This window comes from Ovis canadensis, chromosome 5 (assembly GCF_042477335.2).
Source record: "Ovis canadensis isolate MfBH-ARS-UI-01 breed Bighorn chromosome 5, ARS-UI_OviCan_v2, whole genome shotgun sequence".
Classification (NCBI taxonomy): domain Eukaryota; kingdom Metazoa; phylum Chordata; class Mammalia; order Artiodactyla; family Bovidae; genus Ovis; species Ovis canadensis.
The window spans coordinates 32,752,796-32,777,674 of record NC_091249.1 but is presented as its reverse complement, the minus strand read 5'-3'; the positions used below and the strand labels follow the sequence as shown (position 1 = coordinate 32,777,674).

At 59.1% G+C, this 24,879-nt stretch overlaps 1 protein-coding gene across 2 annotated transcripts; it reads left to right on the top strand.

Moving 5' to 3' along the window:
- PIAS4 (protein inhibitor of activated STAT 4) lies at positions 1 to 24,879 on the top strand. 2 transcript variants are annotated; one of them, XM_069589438.1, is made up of 11 exons: positions 1 to 431; positions 5,438 to 5,864; positions 16,102 to 16,186; positions 16,793 to 16,834; positions 17,238 to 17,328; positions 17,434 to 17,562; positions 17,666 to 17,771; positions 19,777 to 19,850; positions 19,939 to 20,099; positions 22,672 to 22,802; positions 23,094 to 24,879. In XM_069589438.1, the coding sequence occupies exons 1-11, from the start codon at positions 135 to 137 to the stop codon at positions 23,360 to 23,362; spliced, it is 1,812 nt and encodes a 603-aa protein (XP_069445539.1). In that variant the 5' UTR covers positions 1 to 134; the 3' UTR covers positions 23,363 to 24,879. The 2 variants fall into 2 exon arrangements, with proteins under 2 accessions (XP_069445539.1, XP_069445540.1); XM_069589439.1 differs by having other exon boundaries at positions 33 to 680.

Sequence of the window (24,879 nt, the reverse complement as noted above, 5' to 3'; positions counted from 1 at the left end):
GGTGGAGAGGCGGAAGTGGGCGGGAGGGCGGTCACCTGCACCGCGGGAATTGGGTAGGGGGTACAGCATTTCTCCGCCGGCGGCGCACCAAGGGGGTGTGGCGCCCTCGCCCTCTCAGCCACCCCAGGACCCGGATGTACAGCGCGTGGGGCTCCCGACCCGCTGAGAATGAACCGCGCTGCGCTCCACGGCGCCTCACTGCACGCAGTGGCGGCCGCTGCGCGGGCCAACCATTTTCTTCCTCCTGGCAGCGAGGCGTCCGGTCACGCACCTGGAGGCTGCCTCGCGCAGGAGACCGCGACACCTGGCTGCATTGTTGTCGCCTCAACTGTCTACTCTCTCGTCAGACAGGACCCAGTACCCGCCCCAACCTGTGCCGGCCTTGTACCCCTTTAAGAAACCAGACACGGCCAGGGGTGGGCGTGGTCACAGTGAGTGAAACGGGGAGGGTGGGTGCGTAGTCGGGCAGCCCTGATTGGCCGGAGGCCCGGGCGGTGCCGCGCGCGCTTGCGCAGTGCGCGGTCGCGCGCGCCAGAGGGGAGGAGGGCGCGAGGGTGATAATTGGCCGCGGCGCGGGCCCCGCCCGCGAATGGAAGGCGATCACGTGACGCGACGGCTGGGGGCTCCCGGCGCGGGGGACGCTGGTGGCCAAGATGGCGGCGGAACTGGTGGAGGCCAAAGTGAGTGAGCGGCGGCGGCGCCGGCCAGGGCGGGCGGGGAACGGGGGTCGGGCGGCAGCCCGAGGTCTGTGCCTTCCGCTCGGGGCCCCACGGCGCGGCCCGCCTGCGGCTCGGCGTCCTGCCCCCTCGCCCGTCCCTGGCCTGGGGGCTCCGGTTGCGGGCGGGGCGCGGGAGGCCGGGGGCGGGGCCCCCAAAACCTCACCCCAGTCTCCGAGCAGGGGGTTCGGCCCCCCCAGGCGTGAGGTTGGGTCCTCCCCTCTCCAACCCTAGCGACTAGGGTCCAGATCGCGCTGAACGCAGGCACAGGGCCGCGCCTCCAGCTTGAGGCACATTCCCCCCGGACAGCGTGCCGGGTTGCTCGTCCCTTCCTCGAGGTCGGCGCTCTTTGGCTTGGGGGAGTGTCCGCCTCTCACCGCTTCCCATGGTATAGTGGGCTGGCATCTGGGTCTCAAGTCTCCTCGCCCAGCTGATCAGGCTGCGCTTGGCGGCTCTCTGCTCGGAAGGGTCCTCTGAGTTTTCTGCCACGGGTGATGAGCTGGGGATCCTGAACCGCCCCCAAACACAGGGTGTCTCTTGAGGGTCTGTACCCCAGGCTGGGGTTTAGAGCCCTTATTCAGCTCCCGCTCTGGTCCCAGAGCCCCGCCCCCTCCTGACACCCTTCTCACCCCGGAGTGAGCGCGGTGTTAACTGAGCTTGCCTTCCTGAGCTTGCCTTCCCGGTGTGATGGAGCCTTGGTCCTGGTGTCAGCTCCTTCCTAACTCTTTTCTCTCAGTCACAGGTCCTGGGTTTTGCGTTCCTTCTCACTCTTTCTCCTCCCGACAGCATTTGTGCAGCTGTGAACTCTGCTCCTGGGAGCCCTAGACTCCACACTCGGAGGATCAGACCCCGTTTCCAACCCCAGCTGCTTCCCTTATACTCACGCCATCACGAGTCTACTGCTCAGACCACACTCCGCACACAGCCTCTCTTTAGATCTGTTTAGATAGCCCAGCTCTGGCGTCTGAGGCCCTGCTCTTTCTGCGGGTCTCTTACGTTGATCCTTGGAATGTCCCCAGTTGATTGCAAGGTTCTTTAAAATGGTTCCTAGTCTGTCTCCCCTGTATTGCTGTCTGGGGTCCACATTCTACATCCCAAGAATGTTACTCCTTCTAGCTTGAGGCCCCTTTTAACCGTCTTGGCACTAAGCTGGGTGCATCTCTCTCCCAGGGAAGTATCTACTGTCAGAGGCCCCTGTGAGGTGAGGCTCCAGAACCCTTGCCCCTGACTAGGCTAGGTTCTTGCCTGAGAAGTTTACTCAAGGCCGCTCATCTTTCGGAGGTGGGGAAGGGACCTAGCAAGACAGGCCCCGCCCCCTCCCCCGCTGATCTTTCCTCCCAGGGGTCCTGACCTGTAAATGTTTTCTCTCTCTCGCTCCTCCCTCTCCCTCCGTCTCCCTTTGCTTCCCACGGGGATCTGAAATACAGCCCTCATGGTTCTGTGATTATCCAGTATTACTCTCCCTTCACCCCTGAGTGCCCTCCACCTATACCTGCATCACACACGCGGCCACCGCTCTGTTTTGAGAAATTGAGAGTTGCCCTAGAGATGCAGGGGTCCGAACCCTGCCAGCCCAAGGTGGCATCCTGTGGCCTGAAGTCCCCTGGAGCCCTGAAATTTAACTTCCTCAGGGCACTGTGGGCCTGTGGCTCTAGATGCAGGCCTGCCACTCCAGCCAGAGAGTAGGGTCTGAACTATTATACCATCTAGGGCCTTGAAATATGATCTGATGAACTCTACTTGACCCTTCCATGACTGGGGCCCCCTCTCCAATTAGATCAGATTGATCCTTTATCAAGTTCTCTAAACCATGAGCCTCTGTCCTAGGGGGTCTCAGAACTGCCACCCAGCCTTCTCTGATCCTCTGGAACCTTCCTGCTTCTTCAGCACCTTGCTGTCCCCATGGAGTGCTTTACATGTCATTGAAATAACCCCCTCTTTGAGACACTTTCTTAAACCTTTCATAGTGATAACCAGAGACTTATCTTTTGGGATGGATGCAAAATGGGCTGATCTGAGAGGAGAGCAAGGGGGACTTATTCATACACTTGGAAATCTGAGACTCTTCACCTGAGGCCCCTGAGAGGGGTTGCGGGGAAGGGTTGGACTGGGCACTCCCCTAGAGGGTGTGTAGCCATATGCGCTGAGTTCTGAGTTCCTGCAGTGAGGAGCCCCTGTTCAGTTGAGTGTGACTGTTGTATCCAGGCCGCTGTTTCTCCATGCGGCTCCTGAGGGGCCCAGAACTGAGGCTCTGGAAGCTGTTGTGGGCCTGGCGCTGTTTATAAACACAGATCTGAGGGGCAGGCGGGTCAAGCTAAAGCCAGGCAGGAAGTGATCTGTGTAGTGCTTGGGGCTTCTTCCTGAATGTTTGCGCCCCGCTCATTCCGCTCCCCCCACCTCCGCCCAGTGTCAAGGGCAGGCTCCTGGGTAGTGGCAGCTGCTGAGAAATCCGAGTCCTGAACATATGGCAGCTCAAGAGGTGTGCCCCAGGCTGCGCGTGCACAGGCGGCTTCCGGATGTCCCCAACCTGGTGGAAGGGGCAGGTGGGGGCAGGTGGGGGCAGGGGCTTCCTAGGGCGGGGTGCCCTGTCGTGGTCAGACTCTTAAAGGCCAGGCCTACCTGCTTCAGGCTCAATGGCTGGTGGTCAGCTCTTCCACATGATTTCGCTTCTCCCCTTGAGTGCCTTGGGCCTCTTCCAGAAGAAACATCTTGTCTGCAAGCCTTTCTCCTCTGTTCAAGGTAGAAAGTCAGGCTGAGGGAGGCAAAGCCTCTTTGTTTGCAGAGTTTTCTGACTCTGTGGGGGCCTGCAGACCACTGGGTCCCCCACCCAGGGGGCATGCTGGGGAGTGAGGGGCTTCTCGGAGCTGGAGGTAGACAGCCTCAGGAGTCCAGATACCGCCAACTCTGCTGTGGACACATGGAGAGGCCTGGCACCAGCTGCTTCCCTCTTGGAGCCTCAGTTTTCTCACCTGTATAGTGGGCGCCAATCTCGGTGAGATTAATGAGTGCAAAGGCCAGCGAGCTTGGCATGGGTTTGCATGCCCCCTCTGCAGCATGGGAGGAGGAATAAGATCCTGCAGCAGCAAAAGGCTCCCCCTTCAAGGCTTTGCAGGCAGGACTGGGCCCCCCTCACAATTTTGAGGCTGACAGGGACCCAGGCTCCCCTGGGAACCTGGGGCAGAGCTTGCACTTGAGCCTCAGGCTCCTGAGTCCTGGGGCCATCACATGGCACATCTCACTCTTTGATACCCAGGAAGCACCAGTGCCTTCTGGCTTTGAGGCCACTGCTGTAAACAGCCTGGCAGGGGTCCTGCCCACCTCAGACCGCAGACTTTTTCTAGTTGATTTTAAGTGATTTCTTGATTTCTTCAGCTGCTGTCCTGCCCTGGGCTCGCAGCTTTCCACATCTACACTTGTTGCCTGTACTTTTTCTTTTTTTCATTCCCCCTGGAAGTTTCTCTTTCCCACCACATTTCATTTATCACAGGCCAGCTTCAGGGCTCAGCACAGGTGGCCCCCAAACCTGGCTGGCCCATCCTTCTGGGATACTTTGCTTATGGAGCATATTAGGGAGTCCACAGTTTCGTGGAGGGCAGGCCACTGCTGGTCAGCCCCACAGAAAGCATGAGGGTCCACTGTGCCCTTGTGTTTGATCAGACTTAGTTGGAGGGACATCACCAGGTGATACTCACCAGACCTCAGTCATTGCTTTGCCACAGCTCAGTTACAACCTCTGACTGGGCCCCTGTGCTTCTCTTTTGAGGGGGGATCTTGCCCCTAGGGGTCACTTGCTGATGTCTGTGGGACGTTTCTGGTGGTCATGACTGGGATTTGGGGGGGCTCCTGGCATCAAGTGGGTGGGGCCAGGGATGCTGCTCCATACCCCACCATGCCTAGGACAGCCACACCCCAGAGAACGATCCAGTCCCGAGGCCTACAGTACCGAGGGGAGGACGTCTGCCGGGGTGACCTGCAGATTCTTTGATGGCCTCAGCAGTGCTCAGCTGAAATAACCCGGTGCAGGAGCAGCCTGGTAGGGAGGAGCTACCCCGGTTCAGAGTCAGGTTTGGATCTTTTCTGTAACTGGAGCTCAGCCTAGCCTGGCAGGGGTATTAGAAGGACCAGAATTAAGTACGTAATCACTTACCCAGCTCAGTCCCCGGCAGATGAGTTGTACTGAGCAAGTGGTGGCTACTGTCCTCTGGACCAAAGGAAAGATTTGTTTGTGGCTGATGTTGCCAACGTTGTTTGAGTACTCATCCTGCTTCTGTGCATCTTCTCTGGCCCTTTCCACATGCTAATGGGGTAGACCTGCCATCCTCCCTGACGAAGAGAGGCCATCGGTATTCCCAGCTAAGGAATGGCTGAGACTTGAACAGGAAGCAAGATTCCCAGCTCCTGCCCTGGGACTGCTTTCAGGCTTGAAGATGGGAAAAGAGGACCTAAAACAGAAGCATTCGTGGTGTGGTGGCGGGGTGGGGGTTGGGGGCAGTCAGAGAAGATTTTGCTGCGTTGGTGATGCTGAGAAAGGCTGGAGGAGGGGAGCAGGGCTGAGCTGGGATGGGGCCTCACAAGGGATGGTGAGCACAGGCATGGAGGTGGGACCAAGCCCAGGCTGGGGGGCTTGGTCTTCCCTGCCACCCTCCCAGTTGGCCCGGGTGGCCCCTTGCCCTGGCAGCATCTCTGTCTGAGCATGTGTGTCTGTGGTTGCTCTTCCCCAGAACATGGTGATGAGTTTCCGAGTCTCCGACCTTCAGATGCTCCTGGGTTTTGTCGGCCGGAGTAAGAGTGGACTTAAACATGAACTTGTCACGCGGGCCCTCCAGCTGGTCCAGTTTGACTGTAGCCCTGAGCTGTTCAAGAAAATCAAGGAGCTCTATGAGACACGCTACGCCAAGAAGAGCTCAGAGCCTGTACCCCAACCCCACCGGCCCCTGGACCCCCTGACGATGCACTCCACCTATGAGCGGGCCAGCTCGGTACCCAGGACTCCCCTCACAGGCCCCAACATTGACTACCCCGTGCTCTACGGGAAGTACTTAAATGGACTCGGACGGTTGCCTGCCAAGACCCTCAAGCCAGAAGTGCGCCTGGTGAAGCTGCCCTTCTTCAACATGTTGGATGAGTTGCTGAAGCCCACTGAACTGGGTGAGTCCCTGTCCCCCCCAGGGTAGCCCCGCCTCCCAGGTTCTCCCGGCATCCAAGGCCCACCAAGTGGCCAATCAGGAGCATTTTCTGGGGGGGCATCAAGAGCTAAGGGGCTGCGTGCAGGGGGCTTGCCCCTCCCAGAAGACACAGGGACCCACTCTTGGGTCCTTGAATTAGTGAGGTATAGCTGTATAACAAGTTACCCTAGATTCCAACAGCTTGGAGTAGCCGATACTTCAGTTTCCGAAGGTCACAGCTTGGGAGTGGCCTAGCTGGGTTGTTTTCACTTGGAGTTGCTCAGGAGGTCATGGTCCAGTTGTTGCCAGGGGCTGCCTAATCCGAAGGCTCGACTGGGGTAGGGGCAGCATGCTTATTCATGGGACCGAGACACCAGCTGTTGGCTAGAGACACCAGCTCTTGCCACATGGGCCTCTGTGGGCTGATTAAGTGTTCTCCCAGCATGGTGTGGAGTGGTGGCTTGTTTTCCCCCTGACTGTGATGGGGCAGCAGGAGGGGGCTGCAGAAAGGGAGAGAGAAAGTGAACGTGGTCACATGTGTGAGCTTGTGATCCCACTGGAAGCCAAGGGCTCCGCTGCAACCTCAGCTTGGAAGTAGCATGTTTTTGCTTCCGCCGTATCCCACTGGTCACAGGGACCAATTCTGCTGCACTGTGGGCAGGGCTTTCACCAGGCTGGACCACTGGGAGGCAGGGATCACTGAGGGCTACCTGGAGGGGTGGCTGCTCTGCTCTTAGTCCTGGTGGCAAAGGAGCTAGGGGTTTGATCTGAGGTTCAACCTGATTGCCCCACCATCCCCGCCCCCCTAGCAGAAGGCTGTTTCCTAGTAGGCAGCCTGTAGGAGTGACCCTGGTCAGCAGGATCAGGCCTGTCCACACAGGCGAGCCATCAGGGTGTGGGTAGATGTGTCTGCAAGAGGCGGGGGCAGCCACGGGTGGAAGAGATGATGTCGCAGAACCTTGTTCTCCTTTCTCTATCCCTTGCGTTGTCTGAGGACCCGCTGTGTGTCAGGCCTATAGGGTGGTATGTGAATAGGCCCCCACCGCTTCCATGCAGCCAGAGGACTGGGCTGGGAGTGGGTGTCAGCCTGGACTCAGCCTCAGAAGCTGCCCTGAGCCTCCTACCCCCTGAGCCACAGCTTCCTGGGCCTCCAAGGCTCCAGAGAGCGAGTAGAATGCAGTGCAGTGCTTGTGGTCCCTCCAGTTTTCCCACGTCCCTGAGTGTTCCTATTCACCCACACCCTCCTCTTCCCCCTCACCCACGCACTCAGTCACAGCATATCTCTAAGCACCTGCAGGGTGGGGGATGCAGACAGAGCCCGCCATGCTTGTAGAGGCTCCCTGCTAGCACCCTTTGCTTGGGGCCTCCAGGTACCCCAGCCTAACCTGGTGCTGTGTGTCCTGAAGCCCAACATGGTGGGCCCTGGTCATGAGTCATTCCCAGCACACAGTGCCAGAGGTCATGGCCGCTCCACGCCCCCGCCCACCATGCCCCTGGCCACGTGGCTCAGTCCCTCCCAACCCTGCTGACCCAGCACCCTGCCTTGCTCGGCAGGGGCCCCCTCTCTGCCCACAGGCTTTAACTCCAGCCCCCACCTGCTGGCCCCTCTGTCCTGCCCTAGTTGGGAGTGGGAGGGGAGGGGAGGACTGGCGGCTACCTCTCTCCTTCCCCCTGCCACCCTTGGACTTGGGGAGGGTGGGATCGGATCAGAGGTAAAGGAAGGTGCCGCTCATGGTGGTCCTGGGGTCTGAGGCCTGCACTGCAGCCCAGGGCTGTACCCTCCACTGCCTTCTGTCTGGCATCAGGAGGTGTTTCTCGCCAGCCCCCAGGTGGGGGCAGGTTGGCCCAGCCGCACCTGTCATGGGGGTGACGTGACAGCAGTGGGCACCCAAGGCCCTTCTCTGAGTTTCTCTGTCTGCTCCCCCCGCCCTGGCCTCTCTTGATGTCAGAACTCATTCCCCAACACCCCCAGCACTATCCCTGTAGACTGTGGGGCCTCAGCTCTGGCTGGCTCGCTGTTCTAAAGATTGAGCTGACAGTTCAGACTCTTTCCTGAGGACTCAATCACCATCTTTGCAACAGGGAGGCTGGGTTTTTACCGGGAGGCTGCGCAGCAGGCTCAGCACTCGGCAGGGGCCAGGGCCAGGACTGGAGGTGACTTTGAACTCGGGGTGGCAGCCTCCCTCCCTGGCCTGGACCGTGGGCTTCCTTCCTGCACACAAATGTGCAGTCACTCCCGGCCCACAATGCATCACTTTGCCCTGAGCCCCCAGGGACGCCGGTCACCTGATCTCCGGGAGAGTCTGCTCCCCTGTCTGCACCAGGAATCACTCGGCTCTGCTCAGAACAAAGAGGCCGATCCCACCCTGCCTGTGCTCCCACCCATTCCCCTGCCCCTCCCCCAGGATGCACCCTTCTCCCGAGTCTCCAGGACCCCCAGGGGTTGCCCGCGGTCCTAGGGGGAGGCGTGATTGAGTGAGCACATACACTGGCCCTGAGCCAGCTGGCCCCCTCTGGCCTGGGACCAGCCATTCTGGGTGCCTCCCCACAGTGCCTTCTGTGGCTGGCACAGCCCAGGATCCCCCTCAGGAGGCTCAAGCCAGCTTCCCCTTCTCCCACATCCCGGGTTCTGACCTGCCGCCTGAAAGGAGGCCCAAACAGCTTGGTTCTGTTGCCCAGAGCAGCCACCAGCCGGCTCCGGGATGGAGCCCGCGCCTGGCCGACAGGAGACATAAATCACGCACAGAGGAATGTTCGGGTTGGGGGAGGGGAGGGGAATAATGGAGCCACAGGCCCGGAGCTGGAAGGACCTTAGGAGGCAGATGATCCACTCCGCAGGGGTGGGGATGGCTTCCAGAAAGGTCAGGAGACTAGCCCAAGATCATACAGCATCCTGAGGTGGGCCCCCTGGAGCCCTGTGCTCAGCCAGCTTCCCCGCTCTGAGCCCTCCCTGTGCCATGGCTGCCTTGCTCTCCTGTGGGGAAGCACCGTCTCTGAACCACTCTGGACTCCGGGCCTCATTTCAGGATTGGGAGCCCAGCCGTCAGGGCCAAGCATCCAAGGCAGAGGCGCTTACAGGGGGCCGGGAATACAGTCTTACATCCAGTGCTGCTGCTTGGGTCTTAACCCCCTGATGACCTGAGGGCTCCCCAGGCCTGGCCACTTGGGCTGTCAGTGAGCAGAGGCTGACTGGGGAGGGCCAGACCTCAGGGCCACGGTGCCTGGGCAAGAGGAGGTGCTGTCATGAGATGCGCTGGCAGAAGGAAGGAGGCGCGACCTGCCCTGCACTGCCCCTCGGGGCTCCTGGCATCTTGTGGGCAGTGCCTTGTGGGGTGGGACCACTCAGGCGGCCTGGCTGGTTGATGGAGCTGCTCCCACCAGGTCTCCTTGTGCCCCAGGAGATGGTCGGCTGACTGGTGGAGAGCCGCCAGTCTAGCGCCCGCCCCATTGGGTAGAGCCCTTGTAGGTACCTCATTCAAGGTCTAAGCCCTTGGGCTAGTATTGCCCAACTGATAAGCAAGGCAGTGGGGTCCCTGACTGGCAAGGAACGCTCTGAGCAGCAGTGGGGGTTGTCAGTACCAGGAGCCCTGTACTGTGCATTTGTTGGGAGGTAGCTGTCAGGAAGACTTCCTGGAGGAGGTCACAATCTCACTCAGACCTGAGGGATAAGTAGTAGTCAAGCTGGACATGAGCCGGTAGGTGGGTGGATGTGATCCAGGCGGAGGCCCAGTGGTGAGAGAGCTCGTGAATAGAGGCTGTTGTGACCGAAGCACGGTGTGGCGCAGGCCGGAGGCAGGAGATTGGCCTGGATGTGGGTGGCTTGTGGGGTGAGGGGGACCGGCTGGCGTGTCCTGAGGGCCTCTCAGGTTTTCTGGGCTGTATTTAACCTCTGTTCTGAGGCAGAAACTACCCCTAAGGTGCAGAAAGACAAAGTCACCTGCCTGCTGCCCCACAGCCTGGTGTGGGACCCACCCCGCCCACAGGCCCTCCATGGCATTCTTGGCCATTCCATGCTGTGGGAGCCTGGACGGTCACAAGGTGTCCTGTGTCCTGTGTCCCAGCTCCAGGGGCAGGTGGCCTGAGCCCCTGGGCTGCTTTGGCCTTCCCTCTCCGTGGTTTTGGGAGGGTTTCTGCCAGCTCTGCAGCACATGGTTGCCCTGGGGAGCACCCAACACGGCCTGTGAAGGGCTCCTTGGGTGAAGGTGGAGGTTTTCCTCACAAGGCCTCCTGCCCACAGGCGTCAGTCCTGCCAGAGGAGGCTCACCTCCATTGCCCATGATCCCCTCACCTCCCAGCTTGCTGCATAGCTCTGGTTTTCACCTGCCCAACATCCCTCCTCCCTCCTGTTTTCTCCACATGCTAACTGCCCCCCCACAAGCTTATAGACAGCAGGCTGATCCCATTCCTTCTCTACTCCAAGCACTCTCCTGATCTGCCAGCTTGTCTGCAGATCCTCTTCTTGCCCTCTCTTGCTCCCCACCTCCAGCACTCCTGGCCTGGTCCTGCCCTGGGGCCTTTTCACATGCTATTCCCAACATGGTCCTCCCTGCACGGCCTGATCTAAAGCTCACCTCCCTCTCTTCCTCATCACTCTCTCATCCTCTGAGGCCTGGGGCTGGCTTGTCCCCACCACATCCACGGGTCGGAGGGGGTGCAGGCAGTGTGAGCAAAGGCTTGGAGCTGAGAAGCAACCGCAGGCTGCAGGGAGGACAGTGAGCCCCCGCTTCTGCATTCATTCCTCCGCTAATCCCGCCAGCAGGAAGTCAGGGGTGCTCACCCCAGGTGGAGGAGCTGGGGTGCCCACCCGCCCCCCTCCATTGTGAACCCCCTGCTCTGCTCCCAGCCCTAGGCACCTCTTTTACCTCTTCTGGGACTGGACTCGCCATCCGGTTACCACTGGGGCCAGGCCTTGGCTGGGAGGAGGGGCCTTGGGAGCACAGGGGCCTGCCAGCCAAAGACGGAAGTGGGACGATGACCAGTCATAGCTAATCGAATTCTTTTATATATATGTGTGTATGTTTCTCTCTCTATTTATTTATTTATTTATTTATCTGGCTCTGCCAAGTCTCGGGACTTCTCTGGTGGCTCAGACAGTAAAGAATCTGCTTGTAATGCAGGAGACCAGGATTTGAACCCTGGGTTGGGAAGATCTCCTGGAGGAGGGAATGGCAGCCTACTCCAGTATTCTGGCCTGGGAAATCCCAGGGATGTAGCACTGGGATCTTCAGTTCCAGCATGTGGGATCTATTTCTCCAACCAGGGATCGAACTCTGGCTCCCTGCATTGGGAGCTTAGCCACTGAACCACCAGGGAAGTCCCAGTCAATTGACTTCTTAAAGTCTCTTTCTGTTTAAACTTTTGTAAAAATATATGTTTATCTGAGAAAAGGCAGGTTAACAGCAAAGCAGCCAGGCGCTTGTTCCTGCTGCTGCTGTCTTCTCTCTGTGCCGTGTGCTCCTGCTGCTGGTTTACCCGTCACCACTACCTCCACCCTCCCAGTATACGTCAAGTACCTGCTGAGACCATTGCATATGCTTTGCTGGTGGTGCTTTGCAGGGCTGCCTGGCTCTCTGTCAGGGTCCCAGGGGAGGTTTCCCTGGTTCAGTTGCTCCGCCTGCCGTGGACCCTGGGGCAGGGTTCTCCTTTTAGTCCCTGAGAGGCTCTGAGGCCTGTGGGTGTGTTTGGGGCTGGGAAGGTATGTACCTCCTCCCAGGCCCCACACCGCCTGGCAGGGCCTCCCCCACCCCACGCTGTGCGGCATGAGTGACAGCAGAGGTACTTTGGTTCAGTGTCCACAGTGAACCGAAGACATGGGGAAATAGTGCTAATTCTCAGGACAGAGGTTTTGGAGAAAAAGGAAGCTGGGAGGGAAGTGGGGGTTGCCGGAGCTGTTGGTGGGCTGGGATGGGGTGAGGATTGCAGTTTTTAAATAAAGCCGCTCGGGAAGGCTTTCCTCCCAGTGGCATTTGCACAGACTTAAAAGACATCAGAGCTGTGTAGATCATCGGGGGAGGAGTGTTCTGGAAGAGGGGATGGCACGCGTGCAGAGGCCCTGAGGTGGGATGTTCTTGGCAGGTGGCGAGCAGGAGGAGACAGCCAGGGTGGCTGCGGTGGAATCAGGGCCACCAGGGCTGGGGACAGAGCCCCGCCCCCATCACTGCCCCTGACCCCTGAGCTGGGGGGAGCCAGGAGGGGTATGCACGTTGATCAGATGAGCCCTGATGGGGAAGGGGCGCCTTTGGAAGCCTGCGCCAACAGAATTGGTCACGAGGAGCCAAGATTGGAGGTGGGGGCGAGGGTCGTGGAATCTTGGCCTTGAACAGTTGGGAGGGTGGGGCCGCCCCTGGAGATAGATGGCAGAGGCCTGGGCTTGGGGGACGCCCGCCCTCTCCCAGCGGTGCAGCGTCTGTGCTGTGTCCCAGCCTAGGTGGCAACTGGCCTCCCCTGGCCACTTGGCTTCCTGGAGTAAGAGTCAGCCAGTCTGGGCTGACGGCTCTGGAAAGCGCCACCTGCCCCTGCTGTATAGACTCAGGACCCAGCCGCCAGAGACCTTTCTCTCTTCTGCTCTGTGGCTGGCTGGTGGGCAGGCCCTTCCCTTGCCTCCCAGGAGATTCTGTGGGGTTGGGGGAGTATGTTTGACCCCCACTCAGCGTCGCGGCCCAGCTCAGGTGCTTTGAGGCTCCTCCCCGCCCATAAATAATTGCCCCGGGCTCTTCGGGCAGGTCTGGGCGCATCTGCAGGTAGCCTGTGCAGCTCAGCCCTCCAGTTAGGCAGCCTTCTCAGGGGCCCAGCGGGGACTGCGGAGGGACCAGCCCTCCGTGCTGACAGGAGCTGGCAGCTTACTGCTCACTGAGCACCCCCAGTAACTGTCCAGTCCTGGTGGTCCCGGGTATGAGGGGTGCCCAAGCTTGGGTGGGGACGGGGCTTGGGCTCAGTGAAGCTGGGGTGGGATCCCTCGGCCCCGCAAGGTCTGGCTTCTGGGCCCCAGCAGCTTTAACATTCAAATTCTGTTTGCTTTTTAAATTTTGGAATTCAGAAGGTTCTGAAGCAGGGGTGGGCTCCCTGCCGCCCCCTGGCCACTCCAGGTGTGTGCTCCAGGCTTTTGCAGTACAGGGCAGAGTGGAGACGTGGAGGCAGAAACTGTGTGGCTCGTGAAGCCGATAATATTTATACTCCAGCTCCTTCTGGGACAGTCTGCCCACCAGTGTTCTAAAGGGTTTGCCGTGGGAAGAGAGCCGACACCTTGCCTCCCCAAGGCTTGTTGCCAAGGCTGTGGTCGAGGCCAGTTCTGGCACCCCGTCCCCAGGGGCAGCTGTGGTGCAGACCCCCTCCTCGGGTTTGGTTCCGCACCTGGCAGCCTGAGCTGCATGCTGCTCTGCCCCTGCTCTTCCCACTTAAGCTCTCCTGGGGGTTGGCCTCTCGTCGGAGCACAGAGAGACACCTGATGGGACCTACCGTGTTCACGGGGCTTAGTGTTCCTCCACGTGGGGCCGCAGCATGCAGGCGGGCCTTTAGGTCCTTACCGTCTGTTGCTGCTAAAAGCCGCAGCGCCTCCCGTCTGGCAGCGGTCCTTGGTCCCCCTGTGTGCGCACCACCTGCAGTGGCTGCTTCTCAGGTGTTAGTCATTTTGGTGGACAGTGCTAGCTTGCCCTCCCTAGAGGTTGCCACTCCTGCCAGCCATAGCCTCATCAGCTTGTCTGTGGTGTTGGTGTTTTTGGCCTTGCCACACAACCTGTGGGATCCCAGCTCCTGGATCGGGAATTGAACCCAGGCCCTGCTGCAGTGGAAGTACAGAGCCCTAACCACTGGACGGCTAGGGAAGTCCCAGCCTCATCAATTTTGATCCAACTTTTCAATCCCTTCCAGTCTGCAGTCAGATGGCTTCTCAGTGTAGAGGATTTTTTGGTTTGTTTTTGGTTTTCGGGGTGTCTTTTCTTTCTTGCTTCTTCAAATGTATGTTTAAGTTGAAGAATGATTGACATGCAGCAACCTGATACAAGCTTATGGTGTAAAGTGACTGCAGGTTTTGATTGGTCACAGAATGATCACCACTCCTCAGGGTAGTTTTAAATTTTTTAGCTTTAAAATCCAGTTTCCATACAGTGAAATCCACAGATACTTAGCTTGTCATTTGAGTTGTAGCAGAGGCATGTGCTGAGTAACATCAGTGCCACCAAACACAGAACATTTCCATCGCTGCTGAGTCGCCCCCCCCCCCCCCCACTGCCCCCAGAGGCCGCCTCTGTTCTGAGTTCTGTCACCGTGGATTAGTTTTGCCTCTTCAGGAAGGTGACATAACACACACAGCATGGCCATCTCTGCATCTGCCTTCTTTGTTTCAGCTGTGTGGCTTCACGTCCGTTCATGTCGGTGACTGGATTACAGGTTTTATCGTATGAAGGTACCACAGCTTGTCCACGTGCTCTCCTATTGCTGGTCAGGCGGGTTGCTTCCAGTTCAGAGCTACACGCAATAGATTAGCCAGGCATTCTTGCACAAGTCTTTTTGTAGACTGACTTCTGCTTATTTGGGAAATACCTTTAACAGTGGGTTGCTGGTCACAGGGCCAGATATATGTTTTATTCTATTAGCCATTGGCTAACAGTTTTCCAGGGTGGTTGTTCACGTCACAGCCATGTTCGCTGTTACCTCAGCAGAGAGTTCTGGTTGCTCCACATCCTTGGCAACACTTGGCACGGCTGGCCTTGTCATTTTTAGCCATTGTAAGGAGAGGTTTCGTAGGTTTCATCTGTTTGTGTATTTACTGGCCATGCCTTGAGTGGCATGCCAGATCTTAGTGTCCTGACCAGGGATCCGACCTGACCCCCTGCAGTGGAAGTGCAGATCCTCAACCAGTGGACCACCAGGAAGGTCCCTGAGTAGAGGTTTTTAAACCAACCTTGCATTCCTGGGCCATATCCCAGAGGCCTGGCTGTTTGCTCGTGTTTTGTTAAAGATGTTTCACATTCATGATAGATACTCAGCTATGTTTTTCCTTTCTTCATGCAGTTCTGTCAGGTTTTGGAAGCAGGGTTATGTTGGCCTCATTAAAATGAGTCAAGAAGTGTCCTTCCTCCTTTCCTTTCTGAAAGAGTTTGTCTGTTTTATTTATGACCGTGCTGAGAGGCTTGTGGAATCTCAGTTCCCCAACCAGGGATTGAACCCCGGCCCCAGTAATGAAAGCCTGGAATCATAACCACTAGGCCACCAGGGAATTCCCTGGAAGAGTTTATATGTAGTTCATATGACTTCTTCCTTAAACATCTGATGGAATCACGAGTTCATTTTTTTTTTTTTAACTGATAAAAAGCTTGTCATACTTTCTGTATGTTTCGATGCTAGTCTTGATAATCTGTGTGTTTGGAAGAGTTTGTTCGTACCCTCTACATTATTGAATTTATTGGTGTGAAGTTACAGCCCCCTCTCCTGCTCCCCCCGCCCACCCTGGTCAAAGGCCCTAGGGTCTCTACTGCTGTCATCTCTCGTTCCTGACAGTTGGTATTCTCACAGTCTTACTGTTCAGTCTAGCTCAGTGTTTATCAAAGAACTTTGGCTTTGTTGGTTTTCTCTGTTGTTGGCTTTCTAGTTCATCGACTTTCATCTTTATCTTTAGTTTCCTTCCTTCTAATGGCTTTGGCTTTTAGTTTGTGCTTTTTTTCCTAGCCTCTTGTGGAGGAAGCATACAGCTTTCACTTTAAAATCCTTTTCTTTTCTTTTATTTATTTATTTTTTTTGCCTCCTAAACCCATTTCATTAAAAACACACACATTTATTTATGTATTTATTGGGCTATGCCAGGCCTTAGTTGTGAAGTGGGAACTTTAGTTTTAGTGTGTGAACTCTTAGGTTGCAGCCTGTGGGATCCAGTTCCCTGACCAGGGATGGAACCTGGGCCTCTGCATTGGCAGGTGGATTCTCAATCACTGGACCACCAGGAAAGTCCAGTTCTCAGCCCTCTTGAACAGAGGGGTTGTAGAGCCTGCTGCTTCCCAAGAGGCCCTCAGTGGGGGACATGGGGGATGTGAGTGTTCCCTGGACCATAGGCTGTGATGAATGGCCCTAGGAAGGGGCAGAATCCAACCCCCCACTATCCCCAGTGGGCCCTGCCTCCATCCCACCTGGGTGGGCCCAGTCTGAACAGGGTCAGGCCTAGAGGGATGATGGTGGTTGGCACCCTTGCCAGGGCCCAGGCCTGACCCTGACCCCACGTTTGTTGTCAGTTCCACAGAATAATGAGAAGCTTCAGGAGAGCCCCTGCATCTTCGCCTTGACCCCCAGACAGGTGGAGCTGATCCGGAACTCCAGGTGCGCTGTGCCCGCCACCAGGCAGCCCGGGAAGCCTTTACCAGGAAGGGTGGCCCCCACCACACACTCTCAGCACCTTTGACCCACAGGCCCCAGGTGGGCCAGTCATCACCCTTTCACAAGGTCCCCCTCACTGCTCCCAACATCCAGGATGGGGTTGTTCTCTGTGGGGTGTGGGGCAACATCCTGCCCCTACCTCCTTAAGACCAGGAGCCCCCAGTGGTGACCACCTGTGTCCCCTGGGGACAGGACCACCCTGGGTGAGCAGACAAGGGAGGCAGGCTGGTCCCAGGCTCTGACTCTGCCCCTTGAGGCCTTCAGTGTCCAGCTGGGACAAGTGACCACCAGGGCAGCCGCCCGGTAGGCACAGGGCCCACACCCACTAGCCCTCTTACCCTCTACACTGGCCCCCATTCTCCAGAGAGAGATCATTTGCCCAAGTCACCAGCAAGTAGACGGTGGGGGAGAATGTTCTAGGCAGTGCCCTGAGGCCTTTGGTTGGCGTGGGAGGTCGCGGGTTAGTCCACCTGGCTGGTCCCTGACTAAGGCTCAAACTGGCTGCTGGGCACAGGCCCTCTCACTGACCCTCCTCTGCTCCCCACACAGAGAACTGCAGCCTGGGGTCAAGGCCGTGCAGGTTGTCCTAAGGTAAGCCCAGGTGTGCCTGGTCACAGGGGTGGGTAGGGACACGACCCTTGCCCACCTTCCCCTCCACCATCCTGGATGGCTGAAGCCCTGCCTCACCCCACTCCAGGATCCTCTCAGACTGCCTCCGCCTCCACCTGATCCTCCCTTTCTGCTCTCTGGCCTTGTCCCTGGATGCACCGGCATGCTGCCGCTGCCCACCCCCACCCCCACCTCAGGCCAGACACTGGGTCCCTGGGGACCTCCCCACACCTGTACAGTCTAGCATTGAGATCCCCTGTCAGGCCAGACCAGACACAGGTCATGTCATCTCCCCCTAGGCCCCCATCTGCCCTCCCCACCTCTCCCAGCGGGCCCACCCCTGCCCACAGTGCTCATGACCCCATGGTCCTCATTGTCCTTGCAGAATCTGCTATTCAGACACCAGCAGCCCTCAGGAAGACCAGTACCCACCCAACATCGCCGTGAAGGTCAACCACAGCTACTGCTCGGTGCCGGTGAGTGGATGCCCAGCAGCCGGGTCTGCTGTGGGGTGGGGCCGAGTGCTGAGGGGCGGGGGCACAGCACCTAGAGGTGGTCGCAGCTGGCGCGTCTGCTCCCAGGGCTACTACCCCTCAAACAAACCTGGAGTGGAGCCCAAGAGGCCGTGCCGCCCCATCAACCTCACCCACCTCATGTACCTGTCCTCGGCCACCAACCGCATCACTGTCACCTGGGGCAACTACGGCAAGGTGAGTGGCCGGACCCGCCTGCCTCTGCCCAAGCGCCTCTGCCCAGCCTGCCCCCGCAGCCTGGCCCTGACTAAACCGCCCTTTCCCGCCCCGCCACCCCCAGAGTTATTCCGTGGCCTTGTACTTGGTGCGGCAGCTGACCTCCTCAGAGCTGCTGCAGAGGTTGAAGACCATCGGGGTCAAGCACCCGGAGCTGTGCAAGGCACTGGGTGAGCCCTGGGGCTTTTGGCACTGCTGGGTGGGACTCCCCTTGGTCCCTGGTTCTGACCCCCAAATCTGCTGGGGCTTGTTGCTGTGGGCAGGCCCTCCATGGAAGAACCTGGACTTCCCAGGGTCCAGCTGTCACCCTGGGGTTGGGGCTCTCTGGGAGGTCTCTAGAGAGTGCAGAAGGAAGTGGGGAGCCAGACCAGGAACCATCAGTGCAGAGGCTCTGAGGAGGGACAGGCCAGAGCTCAGTGAGTGGGCACAGAGAGGCAGGGTGAGGGCCACCGAGGTCCATGGGGCAAGGGGCCTTGGAGGGCTTGTGGGGGAGGGGAGGACCCTTGTGATCAGTGGTCCAGGCAGGTGCTTCTGGGCTGATGTGCAGAGACAGGGTGCACGGGGTCAGCGCTCAGGGGCTGAAGATGAGGGTCTGAACAGGAATGCTGAGACCATTCAGTTTGGTTTTTTTTTTTTCTAAACCAGTTAAAGGGAGTAGGATACATAGAGCATTAAAAGCCCAAAATGATAGCCTAGATGAGCAGATGGAACCTTCCTACATCCTACTCTGGGGCTGCCCTGTATGGCAGTGGCTTGGGAATTCCCTCCCTGGTCACCTGGAGGCCCTGGTGGGCTGGCTTCCGACTCCATCCTCATGCAGATCTGGGCAGCAGGGCCTGGCCATGTCCCAGTCTGACCAGTGGAGACACTGAGGCCAGCGTGGCAGAGTTAGGGCTCTGTGACCCCAGGGCCTCAGCCTGCCCCCCTCATTTTCTTCAAAGGGCCCTTTCTTCAACCCTACCGCCACCTCTCTGTTTCCCTGTGGAGGCAATGGCCAACTTGACCAGAGGAGGTGGGCTCCCCACATTGGGCTTGGCGTGGGGCTGGACAGGGTCATCCAGGCACTGTGGGCCCCAGGGGGCATAGGCCCCAGGTTGACTCCTCACTGAACGGCCAGGAGGAGCAGCAGTGTGGCGTCACAGTGTGTGGGACAGCTGACCGCCTACTCGGGCAGCCAGGCTTCCTCTCTGCTCGCAGCGTGGAAGTCCTGTTGTGTGTCTCACCGGAACCCCTCCTGCTGCACGCGCCCTCCCTCTGTCATGTGGAGGAGGACCAGGGCCTTGCCGTGAAGCGTGGTGTGTGCTGGATCCATTCTCAGCTGCTCTGGGTCGTTTTGAGGGGCCAGGGCCTCGGGGTCTATCCTTCGTTAGTACTTCTCAGCCAGAGAAGGGCCACAGGGCGGCTGAGAACAGCAGGGCCCTCCAGGGTGGGGGACAAACTGGCCGGCCGCCCTCAGCCCCATGTGGGAGGAGGAGGTGGGGGCGCAGTCCATGTGCAGAGGAGGGAAGAGCAGAGTGCCCTCCACTGTGCGGGCCTAGACGGAGTCCTCCAGCTCCCTGCGCCCCCTGCAGGCCCATCCCCAGGGCTGCAGTGCGCCATTTCCTTCCAGGCTTTTTTCCCTCTACACCTTGTGTACTCATAGTTAGGTAGCTTTGTGGTTGGCACCCATTGTCTTCTGATTTGTGAGAGAAGCAGGCTTGAGTGGTACAAGGGAGCTATCTCATGGGCTCGCTCCTGTGAGCCCCCAGAGGGCCCCTAGAGGGTGCTCCTGGCCTTGGGGCTTCCCAGCTCTTGGAGGCCTTAATTTTTATCAGAAGGAACAGTCACGGCAGGTGACCTTTGTCAGCTCATCTGGGTCTTTCCAGAAAGGGTAGGCTTGTCAGGGGGTCCCCTTGTGTGCACTCAGATTGTTGTCAGAAATGAGCGGCCACTGCCCAGGGCTCTTTAACATTAGCTGCTCCTCATAGTCCTGGGCCCTGGCGCTCAGACATGCGTCCCATCACTGGGGGAGGTGGGTGTGATGGACTTGCCATGTGGACCTTCTGAAGTGGGGCACTGAGCTGTTAGCTGCTGCCCTTCCGAGCATCTCTGTGCGCTGAGGGAACCTGCTGCTCAGCCTTGGGCCTGCAGGCACCCCTGTTCCTCCCCACTGACATCGGTCACCCCTTCCCACAGTCAAAGAGAAGCTGCGGCTGGACCCTGACAGTGAGATCGCCACCACGGGCGTGCGGGTCTCCCTCATCTGCCCGGTGAGTCAGTGCATGAGGTCATAGGGGCAGCCAGTGATGGGTGGCACTGGCTGGGCAGCTGCTCACACCCATCCCTCTGCCCCCACAGCTGGTGAAGATGCGGCTGTCGGTGCCCTGCCGTGCGGAGACCTGCGCACACCTGCAGTGCTTCGACGCAGTCTTCTACCTCCAGATGAACGAGAAGAAGCCCACCTGGATGTGCCCGGTGTGTGACAAGCCGGCCCCTTATGACCAGCTCATCATCGACGGGTGAGTCCCAGGGGCATGGGGACCCCTTGCCTCCCTGGGCCTTTGGAAAGAGGAGCGGTGCCCTGTGGCCCCTGAGGCCTTCGTGGTCCCTCCCGGTGCCTCGCGTCCCGTGGCAGCTCCGATGGCCCTGGGCTAGGAAGAGAGGCCAATGTCAGCCCTGGAGGATCTGTCAGGGTCTTTGCTGTCTGCTTGGCGATAGTGTAGCTTTGGGTTCAGAAGAGGGGCTCCAGACCTGCAAGGTCTGCTGTTACTCCCCCGTGACCTTGCATTTTCTGAGCCTGTTTCTCCCCCCGGGAACCTGCACAGCTTGGGGAGCGGCTTCTCCAGCGGTGCTCAACAGAGGCTTAGTCGCATCTTTCATGTGGAAGAAGGAGGCGGACATACGTCTCCCCAGCACTCTGCCCGCTTCTGTTGTCCCTTTCCTAGGGGGCAGCAGTGTGTGGTCAGACTGTCCCCTGAGCCTAGCCAGCAGGCCCTCCCCACACTGAGGGGAACATGGGGAACGAGGCCATTCTCCCCAAAGGGAAACCTCACTCTGGGCTTAAGTTTCCAGAAGCCCAGCACCTGACTGCCAGGCTCCTGCCAGGCACTGGCCACACCCACTTCTGACCCCAGAGCTGGGGCTGGTGGGGGTAGGGACTGGGTGGCCCAGGGAGGAGGGGCCATGGGGAAGCTCTGGACAGCTGACTGCATGACCGTCCCACCCACACCCGATGGTCGAGGTGCAGCTGGGGCCAATGCTGCGAGGAATGGGGTAGCCCTGACCTGCAGTGGCTGCATGTTGCTGGTCCTCACCGTCAGACTCTTGTCTCAGTCCACTCACTGCGTTAGATGTCTTGGGAGCCCTCCCTCTCAACTGCTCAGGGAGATGGGCTTTGATCATCCCCACCTTACAGATGAGGAGACTGAGTCTCAGGAGGGGCGTCCCACAGCCCAGGCCCCCAGCTCCCAGGGGGCCAGGCAAGGACTTGAAGAAGCAAGTCCAGGCAGGCCAACTATGAGCCTGGGTCCCCTCCCAGCAGGGACCAAGCTGCCACTCCCACAGTGTCCAGCCTGGGGTGGGGTGATGAGGCCCCCGGGGCCGGGCACCAGGCTGGGCCTGAATGGCAGCTCTGTTCCCAGCCTGGCAGCTGTGCAGCCTGGGCCCGCCTCCCCCCACAGGCCTGGAGCAGGTCACTTGGGCCCAAGTGCTGGTAACTCTGACAGCTCTAGGGACACACAGGCCTAGGGCTGGGTAGTGTGATGGTGTCCCGCACAGACTGCAGTTCCATCAGCCTGCAGGGCCTGAGTGTAGCCAGGGAGGCTTCTTGAAGGAAGGATCCTTGAGTCATACAGTTCTTCCTCAAGGCTCTTCTGTTTTGTTTCTGGCCCTTAGCTGGGTGATTTAGGGGGCCCCCAAATGACTCGATCCTTCAAGGAACTCCCCTGTGGATATGTGGGATGGGAGGACTGAGCCAGACACAGACACTGTTACTTATGCTCTGCTTAGAGGAGAAGAGGAGCATAGAGTAGGGCTTTGGAGGGTGAGTAGGAGTTTTCTAGGTGTGACATGCATGGCAGCCAGAGCTGTGCTCATACTGTGGTGACCAGGGAGTGATGGGGTTTGGAGGGGCCCGTTCAGCCACAGAGGGTGTCCTGGACAAGGCCTCCCTCCTGTGTGATCGTGACAGAGGGGATCAAAGCCGCCTCTAGGCAGGTGCAGTATGGATGTTGAACACACACTGAGGGCTCTGGTGGGTGTGCCCTGCTCCCGGCCCCTCCCCAGACCCTTGTAGCTGCTGTAAAGGGTGGGTGCTGGGCCCACCTCTCCATGCAGGCGGGGAGACCGAGGCCCAGGAGCAGCTGTGGCAGGACCAGAATTCAGGCCTGCTGTCACATGGCCTCATACCTAGGGGAACTCACTCCCCCACCCTACCCCCTGGCCTCTGCATCTCCAGCTATAAAGTAAGACTTGCTGGCGGTCCATTAGGAGCAGCACCTGGGGCGCAGGCGCCCTTGGTGGGTGCTGCTGGCTGCAAGTGACCTGGGCCCCTCCTGCTCCCCGGTGAGCCCAGAGCCTCTCAGGGCCTTTGAGCCCCATGTGCCTCCTTTCTGAGCCCCAGGTTCCTCATCTGTAAACGCAGGCAGCACAGTTTCAGGATGGGAGGGTGGGGGCCAGGTAGGGGCCCCTTCTGTGGCTTCCCCAGGCCTCATGCTCCAGAGCAGCTCCGCCAGTCATCTTGCCATGGGAGTCGGGCGGGCGGGGGGGTGGGGGGGGGTGACTGGAGGGCTCACTATGTGTGGCCCTCGCAGAACCTCAGGCCACCAGGTGTAGCCAGTGCTGGGTGCTTACCCCTGCTGCTTTCTGGCCTGGATCTCCCTGCCTGCAGGGTGAGGTAGGCCCAGGGCCCACCCTCTGCAGCAGCTACAAGGGTCTCGGGAGGGGCCAGGTGCCCAGGCCAGGAGCAAGGCACACACCAGAGCCTCCGGCTTCTCTTTAGCATCATGCCCTGAAGCACTGTTCTGGAGAAGGAGGTGGCTCCTGGGGAGCACAGTGCAACCCTGGAGTCAGCACCCCTGTTTCTACCCCTAGGCTCCTCTCCAAGATCCTGAGCGAGTGCGAGGACGCGGACGAGATTGAGTACCTGGTGGACGGCTCGTGGTGCCCAATTCGCGCCGAGAAGGAGCGCAGCTGCAGCCCCCAGTGCCCCATCCTCGTGCTCGGTGAGGCCACCCACCTCTTCCTGGGGCTTGTCTCCCGCCCCGCCGCCTGTTTATCTGAAACACAACTGTCCCGGTGGAGTCAGTCCCTCTAGAGAGGGGCGTCCAAGGCGGTCAGAGGCGGTCCAAGTGCCAGCCCCATCCAGAATGCAAGGGGCCTGGGGGCATCAGGCCCCTCGCCCTGTCCTCCAAAGTGGGCCACACGGCCAGGCTGCCCCTGCCCCCCTCCAGCCTCGATTCCCCTGCTCTGCAGGTTGGCAGCCCTCCAGAGCATCTGTCCCCTCTCCCCTGCAGGCACCTCGGATGCCAATGGGCTCCTCTCTACCCCCAGCGTCAACGGCGGGGGCGGCAGCATGCTTGGGGGTGCAGGCAGCGGAGGCGGCCCAGTGGGCAGTGTGGAGAATGGGAAGCCGGGAGCTGACGTGGTGGACCTAACGCTGGACAGCTCGTCGTCCTCGGAGGAGGAAGAGGAAGAAGAGGAGGATGAGGAGGACGAGGACGAGGAGGGCCCCCGGCCAAAGCGCCGCTGCCCCTTCCAAAAGGGTCTGGTGTCGGCCTGCTGACTGCTGGCCGCCGCTGCGCCAGCCGGACACTCGACTTTCCTGGTGCTCACCACTTGGAGGGGCACAGGCGGGCCTTGGGCACAGAGGGAGGAGTGATTTTTTTTTCATTTCTTTTCATTGTTGTTCATTTTGTTTTTTCCACCCCTTTCCCTGGCTCCTGGCACCTGTACCTCTGGACTCTCCCATCAGAGGATTAAAAAAAAGGAAAATGACAAAAAAAAAAGTATAAAAAAAGAAAAAACAAAAAGCAAACTGAAAAACAAGGCAAGCCACCCACACAGCCGCTTCCCCGGCCGGTGTCGGAGCCCAAAGTCGGAGCCGACCCTGGGGAGGGTTGGGGGGAGGCCCAGGACGCCTTGACCCCCGACGACCATTCCAGCTGGTGCGAGGGACCGGGTGATGGGAGTTCAGGGAGGACCGGCAGCCAAGTGGCCCTCTCCTTGGCAGCGGTGGCAGCGGTGGCCACAACTCTTGACATTCATCTGTTCCTTTGCTTTCTCTCTCCCTGCTAACGTGCTCTCCCGAGAGCCCAGAGCAGGGAGCCTCTTAGCCAAGAAGCCATGGAGTGGGTGGGGGTTGGGGTGGGGCCTTCGGGGGGCAGGGGTGGGCAATGGGGGGACGTGGGGGGCCAGGGAGGGTTTAGCCACAGATGTGTTGTATTTTTTGAAAGTGCAATAACTTGGTATTTTGAAGACTCGGCATGTGGCCAGGGCCCCCTACCCCCACCCCCCTGGCAGCAGGCGGGGGCCCCAGGGCGCGGCACCGTGTGGCGTGGTGGGGGGGTGGGTCTCAGTTTTCTAGCCAGCTACCTCGGTAACTCCAATTCAGGTTAACTTCCCTAGGGAACAGCGCAGGTGTCCATGGACGCCGCCGCCTCGGTGGGGTGGGGGCTGCCACTTTGGAGGGGTGGCAGGGACCTGCCTGGCCTCTCCATTTGGGGTGGTTCCTCCCCCCTCTTCTTGCTCTTGGGTTTTCCGACGGGTACAAGGCCTGCCCGGCTCCCCCCTCCCCCGGGAGCCTCACTCTGGTCTTCCAACAGGACTGGGCGTCCGCTCCCCGCCCGGCCCCACCCGCGCCCCAGTGGCTCCCAGCCTTGGGGGGTGGTCCAGCGACCATGGGGGCTCCCGCAGCGGCCCCAGACGCCTCCACTGGGTGCCCAGCCCCCCAACCCAACACCCTTGTCCCCTGGAGGCCGCACCTGGTTCTCCAAGACCGCCTGTGCCCGCAGTTCTTTTTTGCTTTTATTCTTCCCTGCACCCCTCACCCTCAGACCCCAGAATAATTTTTCTTTGTATGAACAGAACTCTCCTAGTCAGGAAGCAATATCATTTCAGGTCTAGAGAAGAAAGGGACGTAAATCTGGTCGAGGGCAAATTCAGTTTTGCTGTATAAACTCGGTTGCGCAGTTCGGCCCCCCCTCCGTCTGCACCGGCAGCTGAGGGCCGCTGTTTTCTAATATTTGTATTCTAATTTAATTGTTTTTTAAAAACGCAAATAAAAAAGTCAAGGTGAAGCTA